General features: G+C 38.7%; 1 protein-coding gene across 24 annotated transcripts in view; it reads left to right on the plus strand.

Moving 5' to 3' along the window:
- The window catches only part of DST (dystonin), a 439,342-nt gene extending 415,201 nt beyond the window's left edge, over window positions 1–24,141 (plus strand). For 11 of the 24 annotated variants that reach the window (XM_046639567.1, XM_046639570.1, XM_046639569.1 and 8 more), the window contains 16 exons: window positions 1,483–1,677; window positions 2,437–2,565; window positions 5,586–5,729; window positions 6,430–6,618; window positions 8,059–8,188; window positions 9,780–9,943; window positions 10,741–10,903; window positions 12,180–12,334; window positions 12,508–12,582; window positions 13,491–13,508; window positions 16,366–16,483; window positions 17,622–17,693; window positions 18,622–18,821; window positions 19,230–19,340; window positions 22,124–22,247; window positions 23,110–24,141. In XM_046639567.1, coding sequence (XP_046495523.1) covers window positions 1,483–1,677; window positions 2,437–2,565; window positions 5,586–5,729; window positions 6,430–6,618; window positions 8,059–8,188; window positions 9,780–9,943; window positions 10,741–10,903; window positions 12,180–12,334; window positions 12,508–12,582; window positions 13,491–13,508; window positions 16,366–16,483; window positions 17,622–17,693; window positions 18,622–18,821; window positions 19,230–19,340; window positions 22,124–22,247; window positions 23,110–23,372 — 2,250 coding nt within the window. In that variant the 3' untranslated portion in view covers window positions 23,373–24,141. The remainder of the gene's footprint in view (window positions 1–1,482; window positions 1,678–2,436; window positions 2,566–5,585; window positions 5,730–6,429; window positions 6,619–8,058; window positions 8,189–9,779; window positions 9,944–10,740; window positions 10,904–12,179; window positions 12,335–12,507; window positions 12,583–13,490; window positions 13,509–16,365; window positions 16,484–17,621; window positions 17,694–18,621; window positions 18,822–19,229; window positions 19,341–22,123; window positions 22,248–23,109) is intronic. The other 13 variants (XM_046639573.1, XM_046639590.1, XM_046639584.1 and 10 more) reach the window with 4 other exon arrangements.
- The last annotated feature ends 1,409 nt before the right edge of the window (window positions 24,142–25,550 follow it).

Genomic DNA, 25,550 nt, shown 5'->3' on the forward strand with positions numbered 1-25,550 from the left:
TTATTAGGTCCATGGAAGAGAGTTTGTTCATTTGAATATTAACAGAAAATAAAAGACTAAATGAAGAACATTGATCAGGCTACAAAAATTTAAAAATTTTACAAATTATGTTCCTGTGCCTGTATTGAAACAAATATTTTGTGCATGATTAATACAAACTTCTCCGTGCCCTGGCATTCATTCAATGAGTAATGAATAGCGTAATGTTACTTTTTACATAAATGCCATTTTTGTAAGCTCACTGTCTAAATATTTACTCCCCTAGGTACTTGCCAGGTTTTTTATATATTAAAGGTCATCACGAATGAATTAATCATATAGCATTAGTAATACAATTGGAAGGCTCAAGAAGTTTAAGTATACAGAGTACATTGGAAAGTCCACTCAGAACTATTGGACTAGTCCTTTCACAAATAGAATATTTAGACACTGTACCTTCTGTGCATGTGTTTGTGTGTGTGTGTGTACATAAGTGTGTGCATCTGTCCGTCTGCAGGCACATCTCATTTATCTCTATTAGAGTAAAATCAACAAAGGATTCATCACACTCTGTTTGCATTGTTTTTGATGCGCTCACTTTTACAAATGATCTGATTATCAGAATAGAAACTCATGGGTATAGCCCAAATTGTAGAATGTGCTTGGTAATATTCATTTGTGGTGATTTTTTAGAAAAATAAGTTAATTTTATTCTGTACGTAAGATTGTGGTTATTTGAAAGATCTTGCTGCATATACAGACTCTTGGATCAGAAATGTGGTACCCTGGGCTCATTTCTTGGATTAAGTCTCTGTCCAAAAGAAGCCAGTTTAACTCCTGGCACATGAAAGTTCATCAAAATTAGGCAGGAGGGAAAGGAAAGAACTTTTCCTCCAAGGTGACAGATAAAACTTGACATTATGGGTTAGTACTCAGGATGCTGTGAAAGATGAAAGCAAGTTATAGAAAAAAAGACTCCCTGCCAACTCCCTCTGGCATTCCCTGCCATTATCTCTAAGACCCCCACGAAGTACCCTGGGATGGCTTAGTTATTTGTTAGTCATGTAGTTAGATATGTTTACTAATTAAGAATAATGCACTTGGCACTCACACTAATGATTTGAGAGGAACTGGGACACCGTATTAAAGAATCATAGGAAAAAAAGGACTTTGTTGCATGTTTTTGTAGAATTGAAATAAAGAAAGGTGGCTACCGTTATTTAAATCCAACGTGTCGTTTAAAAAATAAGGTTGTTTGCACAGGAGAAAGTTACCAGATTGAACACTTTCATACAAGACTGTGTTTGTTGTTAACAGTGCTCTGGGAGGGGCAGTGTGTCATGCTTTAGCTTCTGAAGATTCTGTGAAAAATAGGAGGCATTCCACTGTAGGTCTTATGGGTCTGCACATGGTGTTAGGTACACATGGGTATTTCAAACAGTATGTTTTACTGTTTTGGTTTGTAATTAAAAATTAATTTTTATAAAAATGTGGTCTTCTTAGGCCTTCCAAAAGGAGTTGGGGAAGAGGACCAGCAGTGTGCAGGCTCTGAAGCGCTCGGCCCGAGAGCTCATAGAGGGCAGCCGCGACGACTCCTCCTGGGTCAAGGTCCAGATGCAGGAGTTAAGCACTCGCTGGGAGACCGTGTGCGCACTTTCTGTATCAAAGCAAACACGATTAGAAGCCGCACTGCGTCAGGTAAGTGTCATGTAAATTATAGCTGGGTGCAGTGAGAAAAGTGCCGAAGCCTTGACAACAGTGCTCTCATGCAGAACTGTGGAGCTCCTTGTTTCTTAACCAAGATGGTGATGGAGAAGGAAATTTTTTTTTTTTAAGGATTGGCACCTGAGCTAACATCTGTTGCCAATCTTCTTTTTTTTTCTTCTCCCCAAAGCCCCCAAGTACATAGTTGTATATCCCATTTGTAGATCCTTCTAGTTCTTCTATGTGAGACCCTGCCAAAGCGTGGCTTGAAAAGCGGTATGTAGGTCCGTGCCCAGGATCCAAACCACTGAAACCTTGGGCTGCCGAAGCGGAGTGCAGGAACTTAACCACTGGGACACGGGGCCGGCCCCGGAGAAGGAAATTTTTATAACATCATTGCCTTGGTTCTCCCACCCACGTCCCTCCCCCAAGAATTTAAATTACTCACAGAGGGAGATTTTTTTTCCTACTCATCACATAAAAATGCTGCTTGAGTACTTTTTCAGCTTGAATGTATAATGGGCTGCCATTTATCTAAAATCAGATTGTTAAATGGTCAATAATTCCTCATATTGGCCTTTTTCATATATTAGATGTTTTCTTACATTTGTACAACGCAGCACCATATATCTTTATCTTTTTAATGGGAATAATGCATATAATTAAATTTAAGACTTTTCGTTAAGAGGAAGAATCTGCTATACTAACAAGCGTATTTGGGATCTTGTTTGGGGTGTGTGTGTGAACTCTTAGGCAGAGGAGTTTCATTCAGTGGTACATGCCCTCTTGGAGTGGCTGGCGGAGGCGGAGCAAACCCTTCGTTTCCATGGCGTTCTCCCAGATGATGAGGATGCTCTTCGGACTCTCATTGAGCAGCATAAAGTGAGTTATATAAATGTTAAGTAAAACTAAGTGAGAAAAGCAAACAAAGTAGAGAAAATAGTCTTATGATTGCAGATATCAACTGCATGAATATTTTCCTTGCTGAGAAGTAATTAAAGATCTGGTACATTTGAGAGTTTGCCCTGTATCCTCCTTGCTTACCTGCTTGGGTTCCCGTGCACCTACACACAAGTATGTGGAGCTATGTTTTTATGTTTTCTTTATAAAGAAGTTGGTTAGTCTAAAATTAGTCCCTCTGTTTCCTATCTCTCGGGAGCACATTGACTTTTCTATTTGGTATTTTGCTTCTGACCAAAATTGGTCAAGTTTGCACTTTTATGTGCATTTCAAAGGTGAAGCTTCTTTAATGAGCAGTTTGGCATTTATAAAATTTTACATTAGAATTATAGATTAATAATTTTGACCTTTGTAACCAAGACAAGCAAGGAATTTAATAACTGCTCTTCAAATTTTATTTTTAACCCTCTGCTAATTCTGTTTTTAATCAAGAGCCACCTTAAATTCTTTTGAGAAGTAACCAATTGTATAAATTATAAGTTAAAAAATGAATTTAAAAAGTAGACACTATTGAATAATTAGCCAAGTAAAAATCTAGCCATTGAGTTTTCAGGTCAAGGTTTTTCCTGTGGCAAGGCATAGAACTGAGAAAATCCTTTAAGAAAGTGGTCCAGATAGCTTGTAACAGATGTCTTTTTATCCTTTGACCCTAAAAGTCAGGCATGTGCAGCGCTAAGACTCAGTGTAGTGTTGACGTCAGGATTTACTATTAACTTTAGCAGATCTGTTTAACACCACTGAATAACCTCGTCTTTCAAGGTCAAGTTGGAAACACATCGTTAATTCCAGTGTAGCTTGGATTACATCATCTCTGGAGACTTCTTATTTTAATTACTATGTTCTCTCAGTGATGGGTTGCCTAACCTATAGCAGTGAAATAGTGCCTTGCCATTAATAAAAGTGAAGCAAGTATAACATTATCGGCAAGAATGAAATGCTCCATTAGACTGTTTAAAGTTGAAGCTAGAATGTGAGAGTAGGAAAATCACATCGCTTATTGTAAATTTTTGATTCAGTTCAATATTTTGAAAATCTAGTTTATATTATGTTACTGTAGGCTGACCATCAGCCAGCATTGAGTTCCACTGACTTACTTAGGTTTGGGTCACAGAGTAACCCTGTGAAGCCCAGGGTCATATCTAATATTCTGCGGGCAAAAGGCCACTTGTGGTATCAGCGCCCTCACAGCAGCACCAGGAAACCCCTAGAAACATCAGGAAGCAGGTATCCAGGTAGAGGTAGTAGTTTGTATAACAAATCATCATTAAATATTTTTAAATAGCATAAAACTATGTGTAATTTTGTAAAGGAATTCTTAGTAATAATATTTTGCAGTAACATTATTCATTCTAATTTCTTCTGCTTCCCTTCACACATTCACCAATGGAAGAAAAACAGAATATTTAATTTAATATCTCAGCGCTTAGACTAGAGACTTCTCTGTATAATCCAATTTCTAAAGATGGCATACTTTCCCACGTGTGCACAAACCACCACAGTGGCACTGCGACAAGACTGGAGGAGCAGAGAAGGCAGCGACAGTCAGGCCACAACCTTCTGGGCAGGACCTGGCTCATCCAGGGGTAGGAGGCATTAGAAGTACGTGATCAGGCCGCCTGTCCTCCGGAAGGCACGGCTGTTCTTACCTCTGGTCTTCTCTTCCTAGCAAAGTTTTTTTCCTTTCATTTAAGGGTGTCTTTGTTGGGGGAAATCAACATTTTTAAGGGTAGGTCATGATATTTAAAAAGTAGATCATGTTAGCAGAGTGTATTAATTGAAGCTTGACTCCACAACAGTAAAAATGTGCAAATAAAAGGTTAAAAAGCGTTTATTCAATCACAAAGACACAAAATTGAGTAAGATATGGTCTTTTGGTCTTGTGGACCTTAACGTCTAGTAGATATGTATGTAGACAAATTATTTAAACATAGCAAAATGCCAGAGTAGGGGGTGTATAACAGAGCTGCTTCACCGAGGTTAAAAATAAAAGGTCACTGGACATTACGGGACACACCTTGTTTTCCAATGGTTGCCCTGGTCTCATGGCATGAGAAGCATGCACGTCAGCTATGTCTGCAGCCTCTGGCACCCCGGGTCAGTATGATTAAGAAATCCCTCTTAGCATGGGGGTCCAGATAGATTGGGGTGTGAGTGGATGCTTGACATTCAGTGTGAGATTTTGGAAGCGTGTCACCTTTGGTAGGGCAAACATCCTCATTTTTTAACCACGTGATGGTAGAAAGTACAGTACAGTTATGTATGTGAAACATTTGTCATGTAAAAGGTTGACTTGAAGCCTGTAGAGACTTACTTATCCTGCCAGGGCAGAGAATGGCTCTTGTTGGCTTTTGAAAGGGACCATTCTCACATAGGCTGGCCCGCTGTTGGCCCACTACCTCCAACCTCCCCCTAACTCCTTCCTGCCTGGACCTTTGGGCTCTATATCCCACACCCCCAAATATTTACAGCTCCTTGCCCAGCCTTCTGTCTTCCTTGGCACCTTTTTAGTACATATTCCTATCATTCTTGGCACAGATAATGCTATTTTAAGTACTAACCTCCTTGTCTTAATTGTTAGAACAGTTTTGTTTTGCAATCAATATTATTTCTATCTCTGGTATTACTGTCTCTCCCAATCCTATTCTCCATTATAGTTATAATATATCCAAATTTAGGGGAGTGTGTGTTTTGCAGAACATATTTTGTAAAGCACGAGAGATTATCCTATACTTGTATTTTGAGATACATGTTAGAAAGTACTTTGTTTTCTATTTTTGTTCCTTCTCCCCTCTTAGTTCCCCAATTAGTGGATTATTTCCAGCTGTGAATAAACCAACAGAGGTTCTTGTTTATTTGTTTAACGCTGACAGTCAGATGAACGTCAGGGAGTTTTGTTTTCAGCCAGTGCCAACAGCTAATTGAAGTCTCTCTTTCTGCTGTAGGAATTCATGAAGAAACTGGAAGAAAAACGAGCTGCACTCAATAAAGCCACCAGCATGGGGGATGCCGTTTTGGCCATCTGCCACCCTGACTCCATCACCACCATTAAGCACTGGATCACAATCATCCGGGCCAGGTTTGAGGAGGTCAGTGTCTCTCAGATGATCTTCAGTGCAGCAGTGGCTTTGAGAGTCAGGGGCCGGGTGGGTGTAGAAATGTCAGCACTTAAGATGCACTTATGGCCATGCAAACATGTGGCCTCTGCAGAGAGAAGCGTCCCTTCAAATACCCTTCCTGTGTGTATTACCTGTCTCTGCAATCCACTTTTCTTTAAAACATTAAGGGCATGTTGCAGCTATGTCCCTGAAACGTGAAAAGGCAAATGTTTGGTTCACTGTATAACTTTTTGTCCCACTTCCACATTGTATCTGTTGACTAATCCGGCAGTTAAATGGTATTTCAGAGTGGTATATGCTTGTGGAATGAATTGCATGCACAAAGTGAGTTAATTCTGTCTGTAAGATCTTAGCTGTTTTTATTTCTACTCGGTGCTGCATGGATTAAGCATACTTGATCTTTCAGAAAATGCATATTTGAATTTAACTTAGAAAGCAAAAGAAAGCCTGCGTGATTGATGTCCTCAACTTCTGAAGGTGGCAAACACCCTAGGGGGCTCCTGTATACAAGCTGGGTCTTAGTACCACTGACGGGATCTAGAGAGACCAGAAGTGTTATGGGTCTAGCCCAGGATGATCCTAATTTGCATTTAACTTTTCTGTATTTTACATCAGTTAAATTATTCACTAAGATGGAAGAAATTCAGTGAAATTTCTGTTTCTCCCACAGGTGCTGGCCTGGGCGAAGCAACATCAGCAGAGACTAGCGAGTGCTCTGGCTGGGCTCATTGCGAAACAGGAATTGCTGGAAGCTTTGCTGGCTTGGTTGCAGTGGGCTGAAACCACGCTCAGTGAGAAGGATAAAGAAGTCATCCCCCAGGAGATTGAAGAGGTGAAAGCCCTCATTGCGGAACACCAGGTAAAATAGGGATCATCCGAACCCTGTCTTCTCGATATTTTCGTGCCGTACTTCTCAAAAGATCGCTTTGTGCTTGTTCCTCTCACGTCCTCACGTGCACTCCTCAACGCCTTCCAGCTGGGTTTCATAATTCTACCCCTGCCCTGAAACTTCTCTCTTCACAGTCACTTAATTCTGATCGTCTCCCCTCTCCCTCTGTGACCTTCCCAAAACTCTTGCCTTTTTGGCCTCTGCGAAGTTATACACATGTGGCGCTGGCTCAGATTGGCTCCTGCCCCACCTCTTGCTTTCTAAATGTCAGCTCTCCCTCCGTCTTATCCTCAGCTCTCCACTCCTTCCGTTCCGCCCTTTCTCGGTGATCTCACCCTCCCTTGTATGGCTCCATGTTTGCACGTTTTACTATCTGCTGCTAACCGTCGCCCAAGATGACTGTCAGTATTTCAAATACATCATATCTACAAGGGAACATGTCGTCTTGCTCAAAAAAAATTACTTCTCCTTTATATTCTCCCTGTTGTAAACTCTGAAGTGACGGGCATCAGTCGCACTGAGTCTGATTTGTGTGTGTGCTTGTCAGTTTGTTTGATATACATTTACACAGGGACATTGCATCAGCTCAGTTGGTTAAGCAGTTAACATTGCTGTTATATTTTAATAAAAGTATGAGATATCGATGTCTGTGATGGCCCTGAAGTGTCTCAGGCCATGTTCTCTGTGATCAGAGTCCTCCAACGTGACAAATAGTCCAAAAATGTGTTCCTTCGCTTTTCCTTCTTGTCTGCCTCCTCCTCCTTTCTCCATCATTTTTCACCACCGTCTCTGCCTTTGCCACATATTCCAGATTTGGGATACCTAGTAAACAATAATGATAAGCCTAAAGAGATGAGATAAGACGTGGAAAGTTATTCATATAAACTTAAAGATAGGAATATAAACTTTAACCTGAATAGCTTTTACCCTCTTTGGCAGAGTATATTTATTGACAGGAATATTGAAAATATATCCACATTTAGCATGGATGCTTTATGTCACTGTATGTCAAAGTCATCTTAAATATTTCAAATATGTCGGTGAAATGTGCCACAGAAAAGTCCTAGGAACCACTCCAGTTAACTAATTGCTTAGCAGACAAATGCTCACTTTAAGATTCTTCAGGAAGCACTTGAAAGCTTGATCCTGGTTGGTGCACAGACAGGTTATATTATTCACATAGCTGCTCCCATGTCTGGTATTCAAACTAAAACACTTTGCTTTCATAAAGCTGTAATTACTTAGCAGCTATAACGTTTTAGATTCCACCCCCCAAACATAAAACATGATAGTTTATTTTTTTCTTTCAGAAATAATAGCATAGTCCTTTTATCTTGTTTTTAGTTCATTTCTAAAGATGGTTTTCTCTGGTATACTTGTATTTAATTGACATCATTTCTTTCATTTCAGACCTTCATGGAGGAAATGACCAGAAAACAACCTGATGTGGACAAAGTTACCAAGACCTATAAAAGGAGAGCAGCCGACCCTTCCTCCTTACAGTCCCACATTCCAGTCTTGGATAAGGGACGAGCAGGAAGTAAGCAGTAGCCAATTTCTTTAAAATGGAGATGGTTAAGCAAGGAAGTTAGTTTTTTTTTGAGTTATTGTTTGAAATTTTGGAGCAATTGGTGATTCAACATGAGCTCTTTATCATAAAAGGTTTTCTTGAAAGAATACACAGGCTCAAGTTTTGGAGCAACTTATTGAAAAATAAGCAATTGGAAAAATTTGCAACAGGAGCAGAAATCATCACCCCCCACCCCCCTTTGAATTGTCTCATTTTGCTTCTATTATATAAATAACCTTAAAGTGAAATATAACAGAAATGATGATGACCTGGATAAAGTTCATGACCTAACTGTCCATTAGTGACCAGCAATCTGATAAATTCTGCCCATGTTCATATGACTTCAGGCTCTATTTACTTACTTCTCAGGTGACCTTGACCCAACTGAATGTTATTAAAAACAATAATAGCTAGCATGGAGAAGATTTAAAAGAAGCACAATTTATATCATACATTTTGTGTATTTCTGAATGGTGCCTTCATAAAAAAAATGGTTCCAGATCTATTGTAGTTACTATATTGCACAAGGAAGCAAGGTAACAAAGTAGTTAAGAAATCCGGAGACAGATTCCTTGGCTATCTTACCAACCGGGAAACATAATCTTGGGCAAGTTACTTAAACTCTCTCTGAGCCCCAATTTCCTCATCCGTAAAAGGGGGTAATTATAACTTCATTGGACTGTGGGGAGGATTAAATGAGCTAATGTGTATGAAGTGCTTAGCATACTTCCTGGCATATAGTCAAAGGCTCAATAAATATTAGCCACTGATATTTTTATATAGCCCTATGGGAGTTAGGAATTGTGGGCACATCCCAGCTTGGACACTAACTTCCTATATAACCTTAAGCCAATAATTTTTCTAGATCACATTAAACCATTTAGTTAGATGAGGAAAATGCATTGAGATAATTGTTCTGTGAAGTTATAAAAACTTGTGAAAAATAGCCAGAAAGAGGGAGAGAACTTTAATAAGGTGGTAAGTTGGGGTATAAGACTATGCACAGGAAACACAAGCTCAGTGGAAAATGGACTTGGGTGAAAGCTGCACACTTCCATGTTTGGTTGGAATTTGTAAAGTATCTTGCTCTGACTCTCCTGAATGCCCAGTATCCTGCCCTCACCTGCCCTCCTTTAGCCTTATCCTCTAAGAAGGACAGCTGGGTTTTCTGTGACTGATTGTCAGATACTCTCACTGCCCTGAGAGATTTCTTTTATCATACCTTAACAAAGAAGAGGATCACAAGGTACTTCATTGTCACTGAAATGGCACGGATTTTAAGCTGGAAAATATTTTAAGCATAAATTTATTGAGAGAGCTTTCCAGTATTTAAATGCCCCTGTCAAGATATATTTCTCTAATTTATATGAAGAGTATGTGATCCTTAATAATTAAAACAGATTTGAACCTTGGCCTTATGCGTCATCTAAAAAGGATATTTCTGTTTGTAATACCCAGTAATTAAATTGATTCAGCCTTAGCCAGGAACAATAAAGGCCAAGCCTTAACATATTTCAGAACCCTGCAAACTGCCATCCTAACTAAAGTTGTGTTTTGACAGGAAAACGCTTCCCAGCATCAAGCTTATATCCCTCTGGATCACAGACACAAATCGAAACCAAGAATCCCAGGGTCAACTTATTGGTGAGCAAATGGCAGCAAGTCTGGCTCCTCGCATTGGAAAGAAGGAGGAAGCTTAATGACGCCTTGGACAGACTAGAGGAGGTCAGAAAACTCATATATTCCACACGATATGGCCATTCACCCTCATTTACCATAGCACATTGCCAAAATGTTGATTTTTCAACTTTCCTGATAATAGATAAGCAAACTCATGCTACTTGAGTGTATATTATCATTTCTAAAATTAATACCAAAAGTATGTAGATTTTTGTGGGAAAAAAAGAAAACCTGATATATGGGACTTGGATTTAAGAAATCAATAAAGTAAAAAACTAATGTGATTTAATATAATCAGAAGCTGACTCCTTAAGAAAAGATCTGGCTGGACATATGTTTCCTTGGTGGTATGACCTGGCAAATATAACCATTTATAATTCAGATATTTTAATTATATATGTTCTCTGATCTCAGATTTAGAGTTTCAGGTTCTGAAATTGGGAGAATTTTAGATGTCTAGGAGAGTTAAAGTGGCAAATAGCAGAGAGAGCAAGGGTGAGTGCTGTGGAGCTGGGCCTCTGCCCAGGGGGAGAGAACTTACTAGTGGTGTTACTTGGGGGCAGACCACCTGTATGATTTTGGCGTTATCCCAGATTTTAAGTTTGACTTTTTGAGGAGTTTTATTTGTTTCCTCCATTTGTAAAGAAAAAACGGTGACAGTAGTGAAATAAACTTTACAGCAAAATGTTTCTGAGTCTCCTTTGCAGGATCATACTTTTCTTTGAAGTGGGGAAGATATGTGTATTATCTAGAGGATCATTAAAAATAACGTGATTCACGTAGTACAAGATACAGTTCGAGCACAGCATTAACTCAACCAAGATACTCTTTGCCCTTTTCAGCTGAGGGAATTTGCTAACTTTGATTTCGATATCTGGCGCAAAAAATACATGCGATGGATGAATCACAAGAAATCCCGAGTGATGGACTTCTTCAGGAGAATTGATAAAGATCAGGATGGGAAGATAACCCGACAAGAATTTATCGATGGAATTCTTTCCTCAAGTAAGTCTCGAGAGAGGTGATTGTAATTGATGTAATTTAAAAAAAAATAAGCACAGTTTAAATTGTGGGGCCAGTAAACTTGTCTTACCAATAAATCATTGCCCTTAAACTTGGCTGTGAAGTCACCACTCAAAAAAAAAGTGTCCCTGGTAGAATTTTTGGCTTTGGAGTCAGGCACAATTACTAATTAATTGTGTGACCACAGATATATTCCCTCACTCCATGAATCCGTGTCTTCACTAGAATGATAAAGTTAATAATATTTGATTCTTAGATTGTTGGTGTTGCCCGGCATACAATAGGAAGTCAGTAAATGTGAGTCAGTCTCTTTCTTTTTGGTTCTAATTCACATTCTGATCTAAGGTTGTCATTAGTAGGAAATTAGAACGCCGTAAAAATTCTTATGTGTCACCTTCTTGTTTGATGGTTCAGTCATGTGGATATGATTTCTCTGGCAGATGTTACTGGAAGTCATTTGTAAAGTAAATTTTGTATATGAATATATATGAATTCATATATATAAAATTAATCTATTCCTTAAGTAAAGTACTAATTGAACCATATGAAATTTGCCAATATTAAACAATTTTTCAACCTAGAAAAACAGCCATTTCAAAAGATTCACCCTAGTAGTAATGAAAGTTAAGTCACAGATATAGCAGTTTCATTTGTTATGATGTAAATCAATTTTTTAAAGAATTTTAATATATTTGATGACCCTAATAATTTAACCAGCCACATTAATTAAAATGTACACTTGAGAATGTCTTGAGGCAGAATTAACAAGTTAGGCTACTTACTTTTTTTTTTAAGAGACTTTAAACCTTTTTGTAGTATTTTATTGTAAGTAGCAGGTCTTAGACACTTTCATAAGGAATGTAATATGGCTTATACTGAACTTCTATGTGGAATCTAAATACAAAGTCAAACTCACAGAAACAGAGAGTAGAAAATTGGTTGCCAGGGGCTGGGATGGGGGAAATAAGGAGAGGCTGGTAAAAGGGTACCAACGTGGAGCTATAAGATGAAGAAGGCCTGAGGATCTTATGTAAAACAGGGTGACTATAGTTGATGACACTGGGTGTATAATTGAAATTTGCTGAGAGAGGAGAAGTGAAATGTTCTCACAAAAAAAGGGGGAAGAAAAGGATAAAAGTGTCAGTTGACAGATGTTAGTTAGCTAGATGAGAGGAGTCCTTTCACAGTGTATCAGATCATTACAGTGAACGCTTTCAATACGTTACAAATTTGTCAATTATTGTTTTGAAAACTTTAGAGTTCCCGACCAGTCGCCTGGAGATGAGTGCAGTTGCAGACATCTTTGACAGAGACGGCGATGGCTATATTGACTACTATGAATTTGTAGCAGCCCTTCACCCAAATAAAGATGCATATAAACCCATCACTGATGCCGACAAAATCGAAGATGAGGTACTCATCATCTTTCTGGCGCCTACAGCCATAATAGTGTGTTCTGCCCGATAGCATGCACAATTCATGCAGTCATTTTTTTATTTTCGTATTTAGTAGTTGTGTCAAGGTTTTAAGGATTCCACTGTGTGATAGTAACATTAAAGTGGCTATTTCATCATTGTTTTTGGCAGGTGACAAGGCAGGTAGCTAAGTGTAAATGTGCAAAACGATTTCAAGTTGAACAGATTGGAGATAACAAATACAGGGTAAGTTTTCAGAACAACTTTATATTTCCAAATTTTAAAGGATAACAATTGAAATTTGTATGCAATTTGATCTGCATTGTTTTCCAGGAGTGCTAATTATTTATTTTTACCGCATATGAAAATTTAATGGTATGTGAAATTCCAACTTGTCATTTTAATTTATATAAAAATAGCCTGCATTTTGTATATGAGGACATATCTTTGACATACACAACATGTATATTACTTTTAAGGAGAAAAATATTCACAGGAAAATGCATCTTATATATTTAGGTTGATTCGTATTACTTCCTAGTATATTTTATTATGGCTAGAGTTAAGTTTTGACATTTCCAATAGCAGATCTATTCCAAGCCAGAACTATGAAGTTAAAAATGTTGACTAATTTTTGTAAATATGAGAAAGAGGCAATGTTTTCTGTTTGTCCAGTAATTTTTCCTTTTATTCAAAATCTTAGTAACTTGGTTCACCTTCTTTGAAACAATTACTTGAAGACCAGTGTAACTTTGTCACTCTTTCTCTATCGTTTTTCTCTTTTTTGGAGCATCTCTTGTATGTAGTAGCTAGATAGGAAATGTGCTGAGTCTCCCTAATACAATATGTTGCTTACAAATGGAACATTCTTCTTCTTTTTTTTTTTTTTTTTGCATTTCTACATTGAAAAATATTCATGCGCCTATTCAAATTTTTAACTAAATTTGAAGCCCAAAGATTTTCAAAAAAAATTTATATAGAAAATTTTCTGATATTTGGTTTGAATTTGGGACAGGTGGGTACTTGCACATCTCTAAACTAGATACTATATCCAGAAGCCCAGAGTGTGAGAGTCTGTGTGTGTGTTCTAGAGCCATAGAGTTTCTTGTTGAACTAATTGTGTCTTTCTTCCATTTTTCATTTTTTTTCATCAGTTCTTCCTGGGAAATCAGGTATAAACCAGTGGAATGTATTCTCAAGTTCCCAATGATTTTTTTTTAACTTTAATTCATAATCATTAAAGCTTGCCATGGCCAATCTTTCCCGTGCTGTCTCCCTAGCTACTACATTGTTGGTTGGCGTGGTGTTTCTGTAAACGCTATAAGGGTCCTTCATCCAGGATTCCTTTTTGCCTTGTGTCTCAAATGAGGAGATTACCTTTAAGCAAACCAGATAATGAACTGTAGCTTGGCTGGTTACAGTATGACAAATGCCATTTTCAGATCCCATTTTTAATGTTACTGTTTGCATATGTTTTATGCAAGTGCTCATTGGAACACAAATCTGATTCCCTACACATCTCTATCTAGTCTCATTGCTAATAACCTGTGAGGGTGTGTGGTATATGGCAGCTAGAGAAGGATCAGCGTCAAGTGATGACATGGGAAGACAGAGCAGTGAGAGGTGCCCGTGGCACTCAGCCACAAGTAACGTGTTCTTTCCAAAGCCGCTGTTGTCCATTTGTCCTAAGTCCTTGATTTAGGGCTTTGCATCCTCTGGGTGGAAGTTTTAACTCTGGAGGTTTTAAATGATGTCATTCTTTTTGTGGAAATTTCTCTCTTTTAATTTACGTGACATCTTAAAGTCACACTTCATGCCATTTTGACCTCACGTTTAAAAGGCCACGTAAACTGTCCAGTGGCACTGCCTCACGATCAGAATTCTAGAACTAAAGACAAGAAAAATTGTGTTTTGATTTAAACAAGGAGAAAAGTTTTTTACTGTATGCTTTTGGAAAGAACTGTGCTGTTTATAGAACCTGACCATGTCACACTAGATGTTGGCCTCTTCCGCTGAGATTTTAAGCCATGTTACATCTTAAGTTTCAAATTACCTATTATCCCCATTTATTTCAAGCACATAATTTTTTTGAATAGAAATTTTCAGTTACTTCCATTACTTATAATACATAAAAAGTTACTTTTCCATTCTTGTTATTTTCTGAGTCATCAATTGGGATAGCATCTTTTATTTGTAGAAGGGATGAAGTACTCACCTCAAAAGGTTTTATTCACTGAAAGCACAAAGAACAACATTAGTCTGTTTTTCTTGTCTCTTAGTTTAGCTCTTGGGAAAATTAGGCAATTCTGAAGACAGTGTTAGTTGTCTAGAGAATGTCTTCTCAAAATAATTTTTTTAATGCTTTTTTGGTGAGGAAGATTGGCCCTGAGCTAACGTCTGCTGCCACTCTTCCTCTTCATTTTTTTCACCCTCTCCAAAGCCCCAGCACATAGTTGTATATCCTAGTTGTAGCAAAATAAAATTTAAAATCATTCCTATTTGTTAGAATTGAAATATCATCTCTATAGTATACTTTAGTTTTGTCTTTAAACTTTTGTTTTGAACATATTCTTGGACTAAAAGTGTTTTTTCTAATTATCTGGTTCCTTAAGGGTAATTTTCTTTAAATCCCCTCCTTTCCCTTTGCTTATTAGCAGCACCAATTTTTTTCTAACAAAATAAATACATATTTTGATTTTTAAATTTTAATTTACATTTTAGGAACAGGTTCAATTATAGGAAAGTTTAAATCTCAAGGCTTAAAAATGGACTTGGAAATAGCAATATAAAAAGGTTTGATGTAAAACGCATGAGTTCCTGCTGGTGCATTTTACATGCTTTATAGGTCCTTCTGAGTTTCAGGGTCTTGAATGGTTGGCTGTGTTTTAGGGTTCTCTCCCCAAAACTCAGTGTTAAAACCTATGAAAAGTAGCACATTGTTTCTACTTAGTTTTCTGTTTATCCGTCATGAACCCAGACAAATAATCAAAGTCACAATTGTGTCTTACCTGCCTTGAAAAGATGCTGTTGGTGTTTAATTGACTGTTCATCTTGCTGTGGTATCTGCTGGGTTGGCAACCACGAAATTCAGCCTGGTGGTTTTTATAAATTGGACGTGAGCCTATTAGAAATGATTTAAAAGCATAAAATCATTTCTCATGGGCTTTCACAACAAATAAACTTTATGTTCAGAAACTATCTGTAATCTAGACATTTATCCAGGACTTGCAGAATTTAGAACCTGTCCAGATGATTGGAGATCCATTGAAAGGGCAAGAAAAAGACAATTGCTTCTGAACGTCAGCGAGTATGCTTCAGACAGCTTTAAGAGAAAGCTGTATCCATAAAAATCTGGCAGTGCCTGTTCTATCTGCTATTACAGCAATCCAAAATGGCACCTTAATCCAGCCCTTAACGAATTGGTTTACCAGATTATTAGTGACACAGAAATTTATTTCACTGTGAAAGTTTTATTGGTCAAGTTCACTTACTACTTCATCTCCCTAAGCCAAAACTGTTCTTAGAGAAAAAATGAGTTTCTGAAGATTTCTCCCACAGATTTCAGCGGAAAACAGTTTTAGTATAAAAGGAAGTTTTAATGAAGAAAAATCAGAGTTAATTAAATTTTCTTTAGGATCATCTTATTTTGTGTAAACCCTGGACAAGTGGGCCAGGGCTTCTTTTCATGGCTGTGTTTAGTTTCTAGAAACATTTTTCAATTACTGCCTCACTAATGTTGTTTCTGTCAGAAGAAAGAAAAATCATTTTTAGGAGAGAGCTTCAGTATTATGCGTGATAACCTTCGTTGTCTTTTTTTCAAACTATTTCCTTTGGGCTAAATGAGCATGCAGCTGTCTAACGCAGATCATTACAAACCCCTTTTTCTGAGATTTTACTAATGGCTGTGAACTAAGCAAGAGGTTAAAGTTGGTTGCTTCCGCTGCTGCGGGTTGCACGTCATCCTTTACCGCAGCATCCCTCTGCTCTCCCTTCTGACAACTAGAGGCTCTTGTTTCTTCATCTTCACAGTTTGGAGACTCTCAGCAACTGCGACTTGTTCGAATCCTGCGAAGTACCGTGATGGTCCGTGTCGGAGGCGGATGGATGGCACTTGATGAGTTCTTAGTGAAAAATGATCCCTGCAGGGGTAAGGAGATGCTGATGTCAGGATAATGACACCCTGAGAGTGGATCAATTTTTGTATTATTTTCCAGCATCAAAATCATACTGGGTATAATTTTGGTCATTTAATACAAAAGTGAATGTTTCACATTGGTCCGTCAGCCTGAAGTTCTCAAAGAACTTGTGGCCATCATGTAAACCATGTTCTTCTCATTGTTTTTTTTACTTCTCTTGGATAAATAGAGACTGGTAGGCAGGAAATACTACAACAGATTTTCTCAATGAGATGCTCCCATCTGCAATTTTCAAAATGAGTAGTTATACCAGTCAAGGAAAGGATTTCATCTCACATTAAATAGCAGAGCTAGAGGAGAGCGCTCTCCCCATATCTACCAGCCTAAGAGTGCTTGGTCTTCTATAGTCAGTTAGGAAGCTAAAGTCAGTATTTGAATTCTCAGTTGATTTAACTTACAAATGGTCATTCGATTGCAATTTCTAGGTAGGTCCCATTTACTGAGTAGGGCTATTTTTCTTTGAAAAAAACAGTAAAATTTTTTTGCCTTTCTCTAACCTGTGAGCTCATTTTAATCCTTTTAAACCAACGGACAACAACAAATGTTTGTGCTGGCACCACTAGGCCACCAAGTGGGAGGCCAAAGTTCCTCCCATGGGGCGCCTTTGTTTCAGTGCTGGCATCTGAGTACCCAGGTCCATCAGAGTGAGCTCCTGTGCAATCAGCAGGCCTCTGCTGCGGCCACCATGGGTTGTTAGACAGCCACACACAGTAGCTCTGCTCTCTGCAAGTCAGAGATACCCCCTCAAAAGGAGTAAAATAACAAGAGCGCCCTTTTTGATTTAATATTTATTTCAAAAATAATGCAGCCTCAGGGGAGGTAGCTCCATTTATGAAATAAAGAAATTAGGACGTGGTGTTCTGTTGGGCTGCTTAGAAAAGTTAGCACGACTGTCACAAAGTCTTCTAAATACACGTTTTTATTGAGTCAAACCCTTGAGTGCTGCTTTTCCTCATGCAACTTTTCTTCTGAAATGTGTGCTGAAGGCCCAATCTGAGCGCCCTTTGCGTATTCAACTACTGTACTTTGTTTCTTCTCCTGCTAACAGTATTCTTTAATGTGATTGGTATCCTGTGTCATTTTTTCTAGTTCATCATCATGGGAGTAAAATGTTACGTTCGGAATCAAACTCTTCAATTACTACTACTCAGCCTCCTATAGGTTGGCAACCCCTCTCTTTGCCTCTCCTCCCTTACATTTTCTCTTTCCTACTTTTACATTCTTGCTTTCATCATTTATTTTCAAATAACACGCTTCCTCCATTGCGTATGGCTTAACTCATATCCAACTGAGCTGGTGCTTCCAAATTTAAATTGTGAAAATTCCACACACCCCGGTGTGTGGCAAATGTAGGGTTCTAGAAGTGATCAGACACATGCTAACACGTTGCTCATCTGGCTCTGGGGGCGTGTCCTCCTCGTGCATATGTGTTCGTATGAGTGTCGCATCACTGATTACCTCATGTGTCCTTGGGTCTGGTGTTCGTTATTGCATGTTGGTAAAACAGAGTTTTTCAAGGCATAAAGTAAAAATACTAGCTGCCTCATTGAAGTGAAAAACCTGGAAGTTTATGTGTTGTCGTCTTGATTAACAAGCCATCTCTCATTCTGTGTAATTCTGTTGTTTAATTAATCCCGATGTTAAAATACTGGCATTCTCCTTACCTCCATAGTACATGCAAAAGACACAGTCCCTGCCTTCCCGGCTTGTCTTCTCGGTGTGGGGAAAGGGTGTTGAAACCATGTGGGCATCAGTAGCTGGTGGATTAACAATATTTTAGCATGAGCTTTCCATTTTCATGCTGACTCTTTCTTTAATAGTGATTATTCTTGCTGGTGTCTAGTGTTAGAATAAACACTTTTTTTTTTTCTTTCCCAAACTTACCTGTATCCAAAAGGAATGCATTGCAAAGGAATGCATTTAACTTTTTGTTATGCTGAGTTGGAGTTGGCATGGCAAAAAGATGTTCTTGAAATCCTCAACGTGATCTGTGCTGCCAGGTGGTGCTTCTCCCCGTCAAGGATTGAGCACTTTTTTTTCTCTTTTCCCCCTTTTGTTTGTGTCCATTGTTGTGTGTTCCATGCTCCAGCTAAAGGAAGGACGAACATGGAACTTCGGGAGAAGTTCATCTTAGCGGATGGTGCCAGTCAGGGCATGGCTGCTTTCCGACCCCGGGGCCGAAGATCGCGGCCTTCATCGCGAGGAGCTTCGCCCAACCGATCAACTTCTGTGTCCAGTCAGGCTGCCCAGGCAGCGTCCCCACAGGTCCCTGCCACCAGCACACCCAAGGTAGGCCTCGGGCATGAGACGTTTTCCTCCTGTGTTCAGTCAGTGGCCTGAGCATGCTTTGGAATGGTTTAGGACCGTAGAGTTTATAGGACCAGCTTTCTCCGTTTCTGTCCCTTCTGACAATATGGCAAATGAAGGACTGTCTTTTAAAAAAAAATATGCTTTTGCCTTGTGGCCAGTATAGAGACTGTCTATTTAGGGCCTTTGGTTCCCTATCAGACTGATTTTTTTTCCTAAAGCTTCATTCATTTTTTTGGTGTGTATGATTTGCCATCAAATCTTCCCACTTATTTTTAATTATTATCATTCTTACTGTGAAATGTGATTCCTTGCTATGAATATCTCTTTCTGTGGCTTTGTTTTTTTATCTGCTGTCCTTTACGTTTGATTTGCCGTTGTTCCATACAGATTCTCCATCCTTTAACACGCAATTATGGTAAACCATGGTTGACAAACAGCAAAATGTCAACTCCTTGTAAGCCAGCAGAGTGCTCAGACTTGTCCGTGCCGTCTGCAGAGGTATTGTAAGGCCCCGGCTCCCAGGCTAACAGTCTTTTTCACTGAAACATCACCCACTAACATTGCTTCACCTCTCCCTTCGTATATGTACTTTTGATAATACTGCATCTTTCTATGGACTTCTATGAAATAACTATCAGTCAACCCAGCATTTCCAGGAGGATGTGAGAGTAAGGGGTTAACAGAAAAGACAGTTGATAGCTTCTCGATTGGATTGGTATCAGGTTAGCATAGTCACACCTGCAGGCTCTGTGTCTGCATTGTGTTTTTGTTTACTTACTCATACATAATTTTATCTCTTTTCTCTCTTGGGAGAGTGAAATACGGGGCGGAGATTATACCAGACCTAAGTAAAGTTTCTTTTAAAGGTGATGGTATGCTTTTGCTTCCAGACATAATCTGGGCAAGAAATGCAACAAACCCCCTTTAGATGAGAAGCGGGATCATTTGCAAGAGAATCCATTAAATTAAAAGAATGTTCATTGAGTGTTCACTATGGGCAAGGTCCTTCTGAATATCAGTTACTTTTATTTCTTCCCAAGAACGCTGGGTAGGTGAGACGTATAAGGCTTTGAGTTATCACTGCAGGGGGTTGGTATGCAAAAAGTTGTCTGTCATTTTCAAAAGGTATGTATCTTTATTAGACTTTAATGATATTATTACTCCAGCATGCTCTATCTTTTTAATATGGCATGATATATGGAGATAAGATATTTAGATGATAGTCATATATTGGATCATTTACATTCAATTGAAAGCCAACCATATATTTTTAAAGAAACTTCTCTGTAAAAATGACAAACAGCAGCAGCAAATAATCACGTATTTGATTAGAATCACAATAATTGTTGGGGGGAAATCCCCAAACAACTTTTATTGAAATGAAGGCAGTATTTCATGTTAAAGGCCAGGACCCTTGTATAAAAGTGATTTAGTGCCTTTAAAAAGTCCTTTTCAAAACACTTTCTTATGTATCATCTAATCGTCACACCAATAATAAGAGGTAGGGAGAGAAGATTTCGCTACCCTCATGACTCAGATGGAAATACCATTCCTAACAGTGGCAGAAGTGGGGCAGAAACAGCCCGTTCTTCAGCTCTTCCTCATTTCCACCCCTTCCCTCAGATGGGAGAAGTTAGCATTACATGCGACCTCTCGAGATATCTGTCACTTGTCGTGGCTCTATTGTAGCAAAAACTGAGAACAGTTTAAGGAAGCTCAAGCAACATGTCTGTTTTCAATATTTAGGGCTATGCTGCTCTGTTAGTTCAAACTTTTTAAAAGTAGAGACTCCCAAAAATTAAAGTCTAAGTGTGTTATTTTGACTAATACAGAACTACGTTTCATTTCAAAGAACCTCATCAGACAAAAGCCAGCCAACAAACAACATACAACATACAACAACAAACAGTATACTTCTGTGGAAGGATCTTTAAAGTCTTAGGTAGGGTTTGTGACAATAAAATCAAAACAATCAAGGCTTTCTGAGAGTGATTACGTCTTTCATGGTGATGAGTTCTGTCACCTTTGAGTGATATATTTCATAATTTGTAGGCCCTCACTTTCTCATGGATTGTTGAGATTCTTAGTTAGAAATTTAAGTAAATCAAAGTTGTCAGATCTTGGGCAAATCTCTTCCCTGGGCCCTCATTTTTCACATTTGTGAAAAAGTTGGGATTAGGTGAGTGTGAGGATTAATTGTAGTTATATATGTGAAGGTACTTTGAAAACTTAAGTATTATATGCATACAAATCATACATAAATTCTATCCTTAAATAGATGTGTAGACTACGTATGTAAACAAGTTATGAATATTATATTAATATTAATAAACTGTAACTCTTATGTATCTCAAGGTCTTACAGATGCTAGGTTAAACACTTAAAACCAATAAATGAAAAAATAATTTTTAAAAAAATACACACGTACTTTCTACAGATTCATTTCCTCCAAACAGCTCCCTGACTATGAGTTCTTTGAGAAATATGACATCTCTTATACTTCTCAGGAGATTATTTTTTTAACTTTGGGAGAATTTTTTAAATGTTGTAGTGATCTGGAAAAATGCAGTGATTTTAGACTTATAATAAAATTTCGTAGTTGTGATTGCTCTAGACATTCTCTATGAACTCATAAGAATTTGAGAGGAATTATCTCCTGACGATGCTTAAGTGTCTTGTATGTAAGGCCTATAAAAGGCGACAGAGCTAGGAAATGAAGTGACATTATACCAGGTTATAAATGTCACTTTTTTTTTTTTGCAGTGAAGTTTGTTTAAATGATGGCGTCTAGGCATTACTTATTTACTTATTGTTCTATTTCTGTTTGTTTATTTCTGCCTAGTTCCCTAGAAGCATGGGAGGCAGCAGAATATACAAGCACGATTTTTCAGGGCCCCGTCTTCTCTCTGTACCATGCCGCCGCCATCTTTTTGGCGATACTCTCCTACCTCTGTAATATTCACTGACAATCTGAAAGATACTAATGTACTCACAGTTTAATTTGTCTTTTTTTCCTGCCATCTTTTGGGAGATCTCCATTTTTGTGTTTTCCCTTCAACGTGAATTCATTTTCTTTAGCAGGTTCTCTCTGAATTCAGGGAGACAATAAGAAATTAGTGGAGAAAAGCGAGTGAGCTCGCTGTGCCTCCTTCCATTGAAAACTTTCTCCACCTCCTGAAGGGGGTCTAGCAGAGGGTTTCCGCCCCTCTGTAAAGTGGTGGGGGTGGAATGTTGTGGAACAGGAGCCACATCTTGACTGTCCTTTCACTGATTAAATACAGGGGACACCAATACAAGGAAGCAAGCTTCGACTTCCAGGATATTTATCAGGGAAAGGCTTCCACTCTGGGGATGACAGCGGCCTGATAACAACGGCGGCAGCCAGAGTCCGAACACAGTTTGCTGGTGAGTGCGGTGCAGTTCTCTCTCTAATGGCTCTTGCAGTATGATCTGAAGATTAAAGTCCCTTTTCTTCCTAATTGGGGAAGAAATTACGAATTCACGGTGCTGTATTCTTATCAAGTGGTATGTACCTCCAAGTCCTCCAGCAAAGATAGGGAATAAATGAGTCACTAGAAAATCCCTTTTGGAAAGTACCAAAGACAGATGAGAGGAGGACTGTAGAACAGAAGAAAAACTACGACAGGATCCCACCCCTCCCAGCTGGAAGGGCCTGGCTCTTCCGCCTGCTTAGAAATTGCACTGGGCTCTACTTTATTGGTTGGAAAAACCCAGCCCAATGGGGCCTTATGCCAGTACTTCCTGTATTTTTTCAGCGAAAGGTGAACCTAACATCTGGGCTTCTGGGTTTGGCAAGCATGAAGCTTCTTGAAAGTTTCAAGTCTTATCTTTTAAATTCCTATGTGCTTTGAATTACTTATCCTTGGGTAAAACTTACACATAAGAGTTTGCTCCATGTTTGCCCTGCACACATCCCTGGGTGCACATGCTAACCCTTGGAAAGCATAATCTTAAATTATAGATATGTTCCATATGTTTGTTTGTAGTAAGTGGAATCCTGTTTTAAGTGGGGTGAGCCCAAACCTATCTTTTGTTTGTAAAGCTAGCTTTTTGTATAGTATATCTACTTAGAGTGAGGCTCCATTCCCTTGTGGAATGGAGGAAGGCCATGAATCCACAAGTGTTTCCTGAGTGCTTACTAGGTGTCAAGAAAAATCGTTGAGATTAGAGGTGGCATTACGTTTCAAGAATCTGTTGCAAATGGACCCAGTAATAAGAGTGACCCATCTCTGCCCTCTCTCCTCAGATCCCAAGAGGACTCCTAGCCGACCAGGAAGCCGAGCTGGGAGCAAAGCTGGCAGCAGAGCCAGCAGCCGCCGAGGCAGCGATGCATCAGACTTTGACATTTCAGAAATCCAGTCCGTGTGCTCAGACGTGGAGACTGTCCCCCAGACACACAGGCCTACACCCCGAGCAGGTTCTCGGCCATCCACAGCCAAGCCTTCCAAAATCCCCACACCCCAGAGGAAATCACCTGCCAGAAAATTGGACAAGTCCTCAAAGAGATAGTGCAATTGGTTCCACCAAGGCCCTTCCTTGAGCATTATATTATTTAAGTTTGAAAGATGTAAAATATAATGTAGAAATTATTGTGAAATATTGCAGAGGTGAGTTTAAAATCCTGCAGATGGCCTTATTTGTGTATTTGTCTTTTTATTTTCTCTGTATAATTTTTGGTCAGATATTCTGGGGTTAATATCACATCATATGTGAGGGGGAAGAAGGAGTTTAACATGCACTAACATTTCTGCACTGTAACGTGCAGAGCACACACTAAAATCAGATACTGTACCTACAGGTAAGTCCACATCCTCTCTGACAGCCACAGCACTACACGGAGAACTAACATTAAGGATACCTCATGACATTCCCTTGCTTTTGTGGAAACTCTGAAAAGCCGAAAGACACACACGGGGGATCTGTTTCAAGATGATTTCAGTGTAAACTAAAAGACAGAGGGCAGAAAGACAAACACATCCACACACAGTTCTTTAAGCAGACTCTGACAGAAATCACCAGAAGTTCCTTTAAGCACTCGCCAGTGCTCTGATATTCAAGAACCATGCAGCATTTCTGTGCCATTGCTTCCCGTGAGGCCAGAGGCGTCCTGGATATTAGACCTATTATACTTAAGAATATAATTATAAAGTGCATCAATATAAATGTGAGGTTTTCTTTTGCTTGAGTGGACTGTAGCACCTGTATCATTGAACTCATTTTGTATCAAAGCAATTTTGCTTGCAGAAAGCTACGAAATAAAATATGTCCCTTAACTACATTGCTATGGAATTAATTTTTTTCCCCCAGGGAAAAATCAGTGTATTTTTTTATGAGCAATATCAATTTGGAGTGACCAAAAGATACTTAAAAATGGGTTTATTTTGATTTCTCATCTGAAATAATCATGTTCTGGTATTATATCTATATTTAATAAATATATACATTTTAATTTATTATGTATACTCACATACTATAGAAAGATATTAGTATGCATTTAATAAAACATATTCACTTGAACATGTGGAATCCCTGATTATTTAAAGTGAACCTTTTCTGTTGCTTATTTGTTTTAAATAAAGTTTATGTGTATGATCTATTTTTACTAATAGTGTGACAGGCTAAGTTCGGGGGACATCAAACACAGGAATATAATATACAGTAAACATATAATAAAAATAACATTCACCACTCATTCCACACATATCTTTAACAAGTACCAGCCGTGAGCCAGCCACTGTCAGTGATCCTGAGGCTACAAAGTCTCTGCCCTCTTATATTCAAGGGGAAACAGTAAATAAATAAACAAGTCACTAAAAGACATGAACTGAAACCAGGGATGTTCGACAGGGTGACTGATTTTATTAAGGTGATAGAGTGATGTTCTTCTGGCCTGTGTACCTTTAAAAATCAAATGGTAGAATTTTCCCAGATATAAAAATGGCATCAAAATATAACTGGAAGGATGGCAGATCGCTACTTTGGGCCTGACGGGTCATGACTTTCCCAGAACACTGTAAATTTATTTCAGCAAACGGCAGTGCTAGGGTCTGGGTTCCAGGGGTTAGTATGGTGATTTCCATGCTTGACCTTTTTCCTGGAGGCCAGCATGGAAGAGCCTGCAGTTTCCACTGACAGAAATTCCATGCTACTTTTAAGCGATAGAAATTCCTTCTTTGTCACAGCATGCGTCTCAGGTGGAAGCCCTCGCCGGAAAGGGAGATTCTAACCTAAGAGAGATCACAGGTTCTAACTCTTGCATGTGATTATGAAGATAGCATCTGAGAAGCAGCTGAAATGGTGGCTACTCCTTTGGTTCTTTGCATGTGATCACATTTCCACTTCAAAGACAAATTTATGGGAATGATTTTATGTCAGCCTATTTGATTGCCACTTGTGTTAAAGAGCTCAGGATTTTGCTTTTTTTTTAGTAGTAAAATAAGCTTTTGGAGAAAGATAAACGGTTTAAAATATCTCCGGGAATTCTTAAGGAACTGCTCTATCAGCAATTGCCCTCATGGGGAGCTTTCCAAACCTTGATGCCTGATGTTTGTTTCCTCTTGAACTGATCCTAGAGCCTCACTGACTTCGAAGGAGTCCTCCTGTACGTTTCAGGGAATACAACAGACACACCTCTCCCCCTACACACATTCCTTCTGTTTTCCTTTTCTTTTTCTCTTTTTTCTTCTT

This window comes from Equus quagga, chromosome 15 (assembly GCF_021613505.1).
Source record: "Equus quagga isolate Etosha38 chromosome 15, UCLA_HA_Equagga_1.0, whole genome shotgun sequence".
NCBI lineage: Eukaryota > Metazoa > Chordata > Mammalia > Perissodactyla > Equidae > Equus > Equus quagga.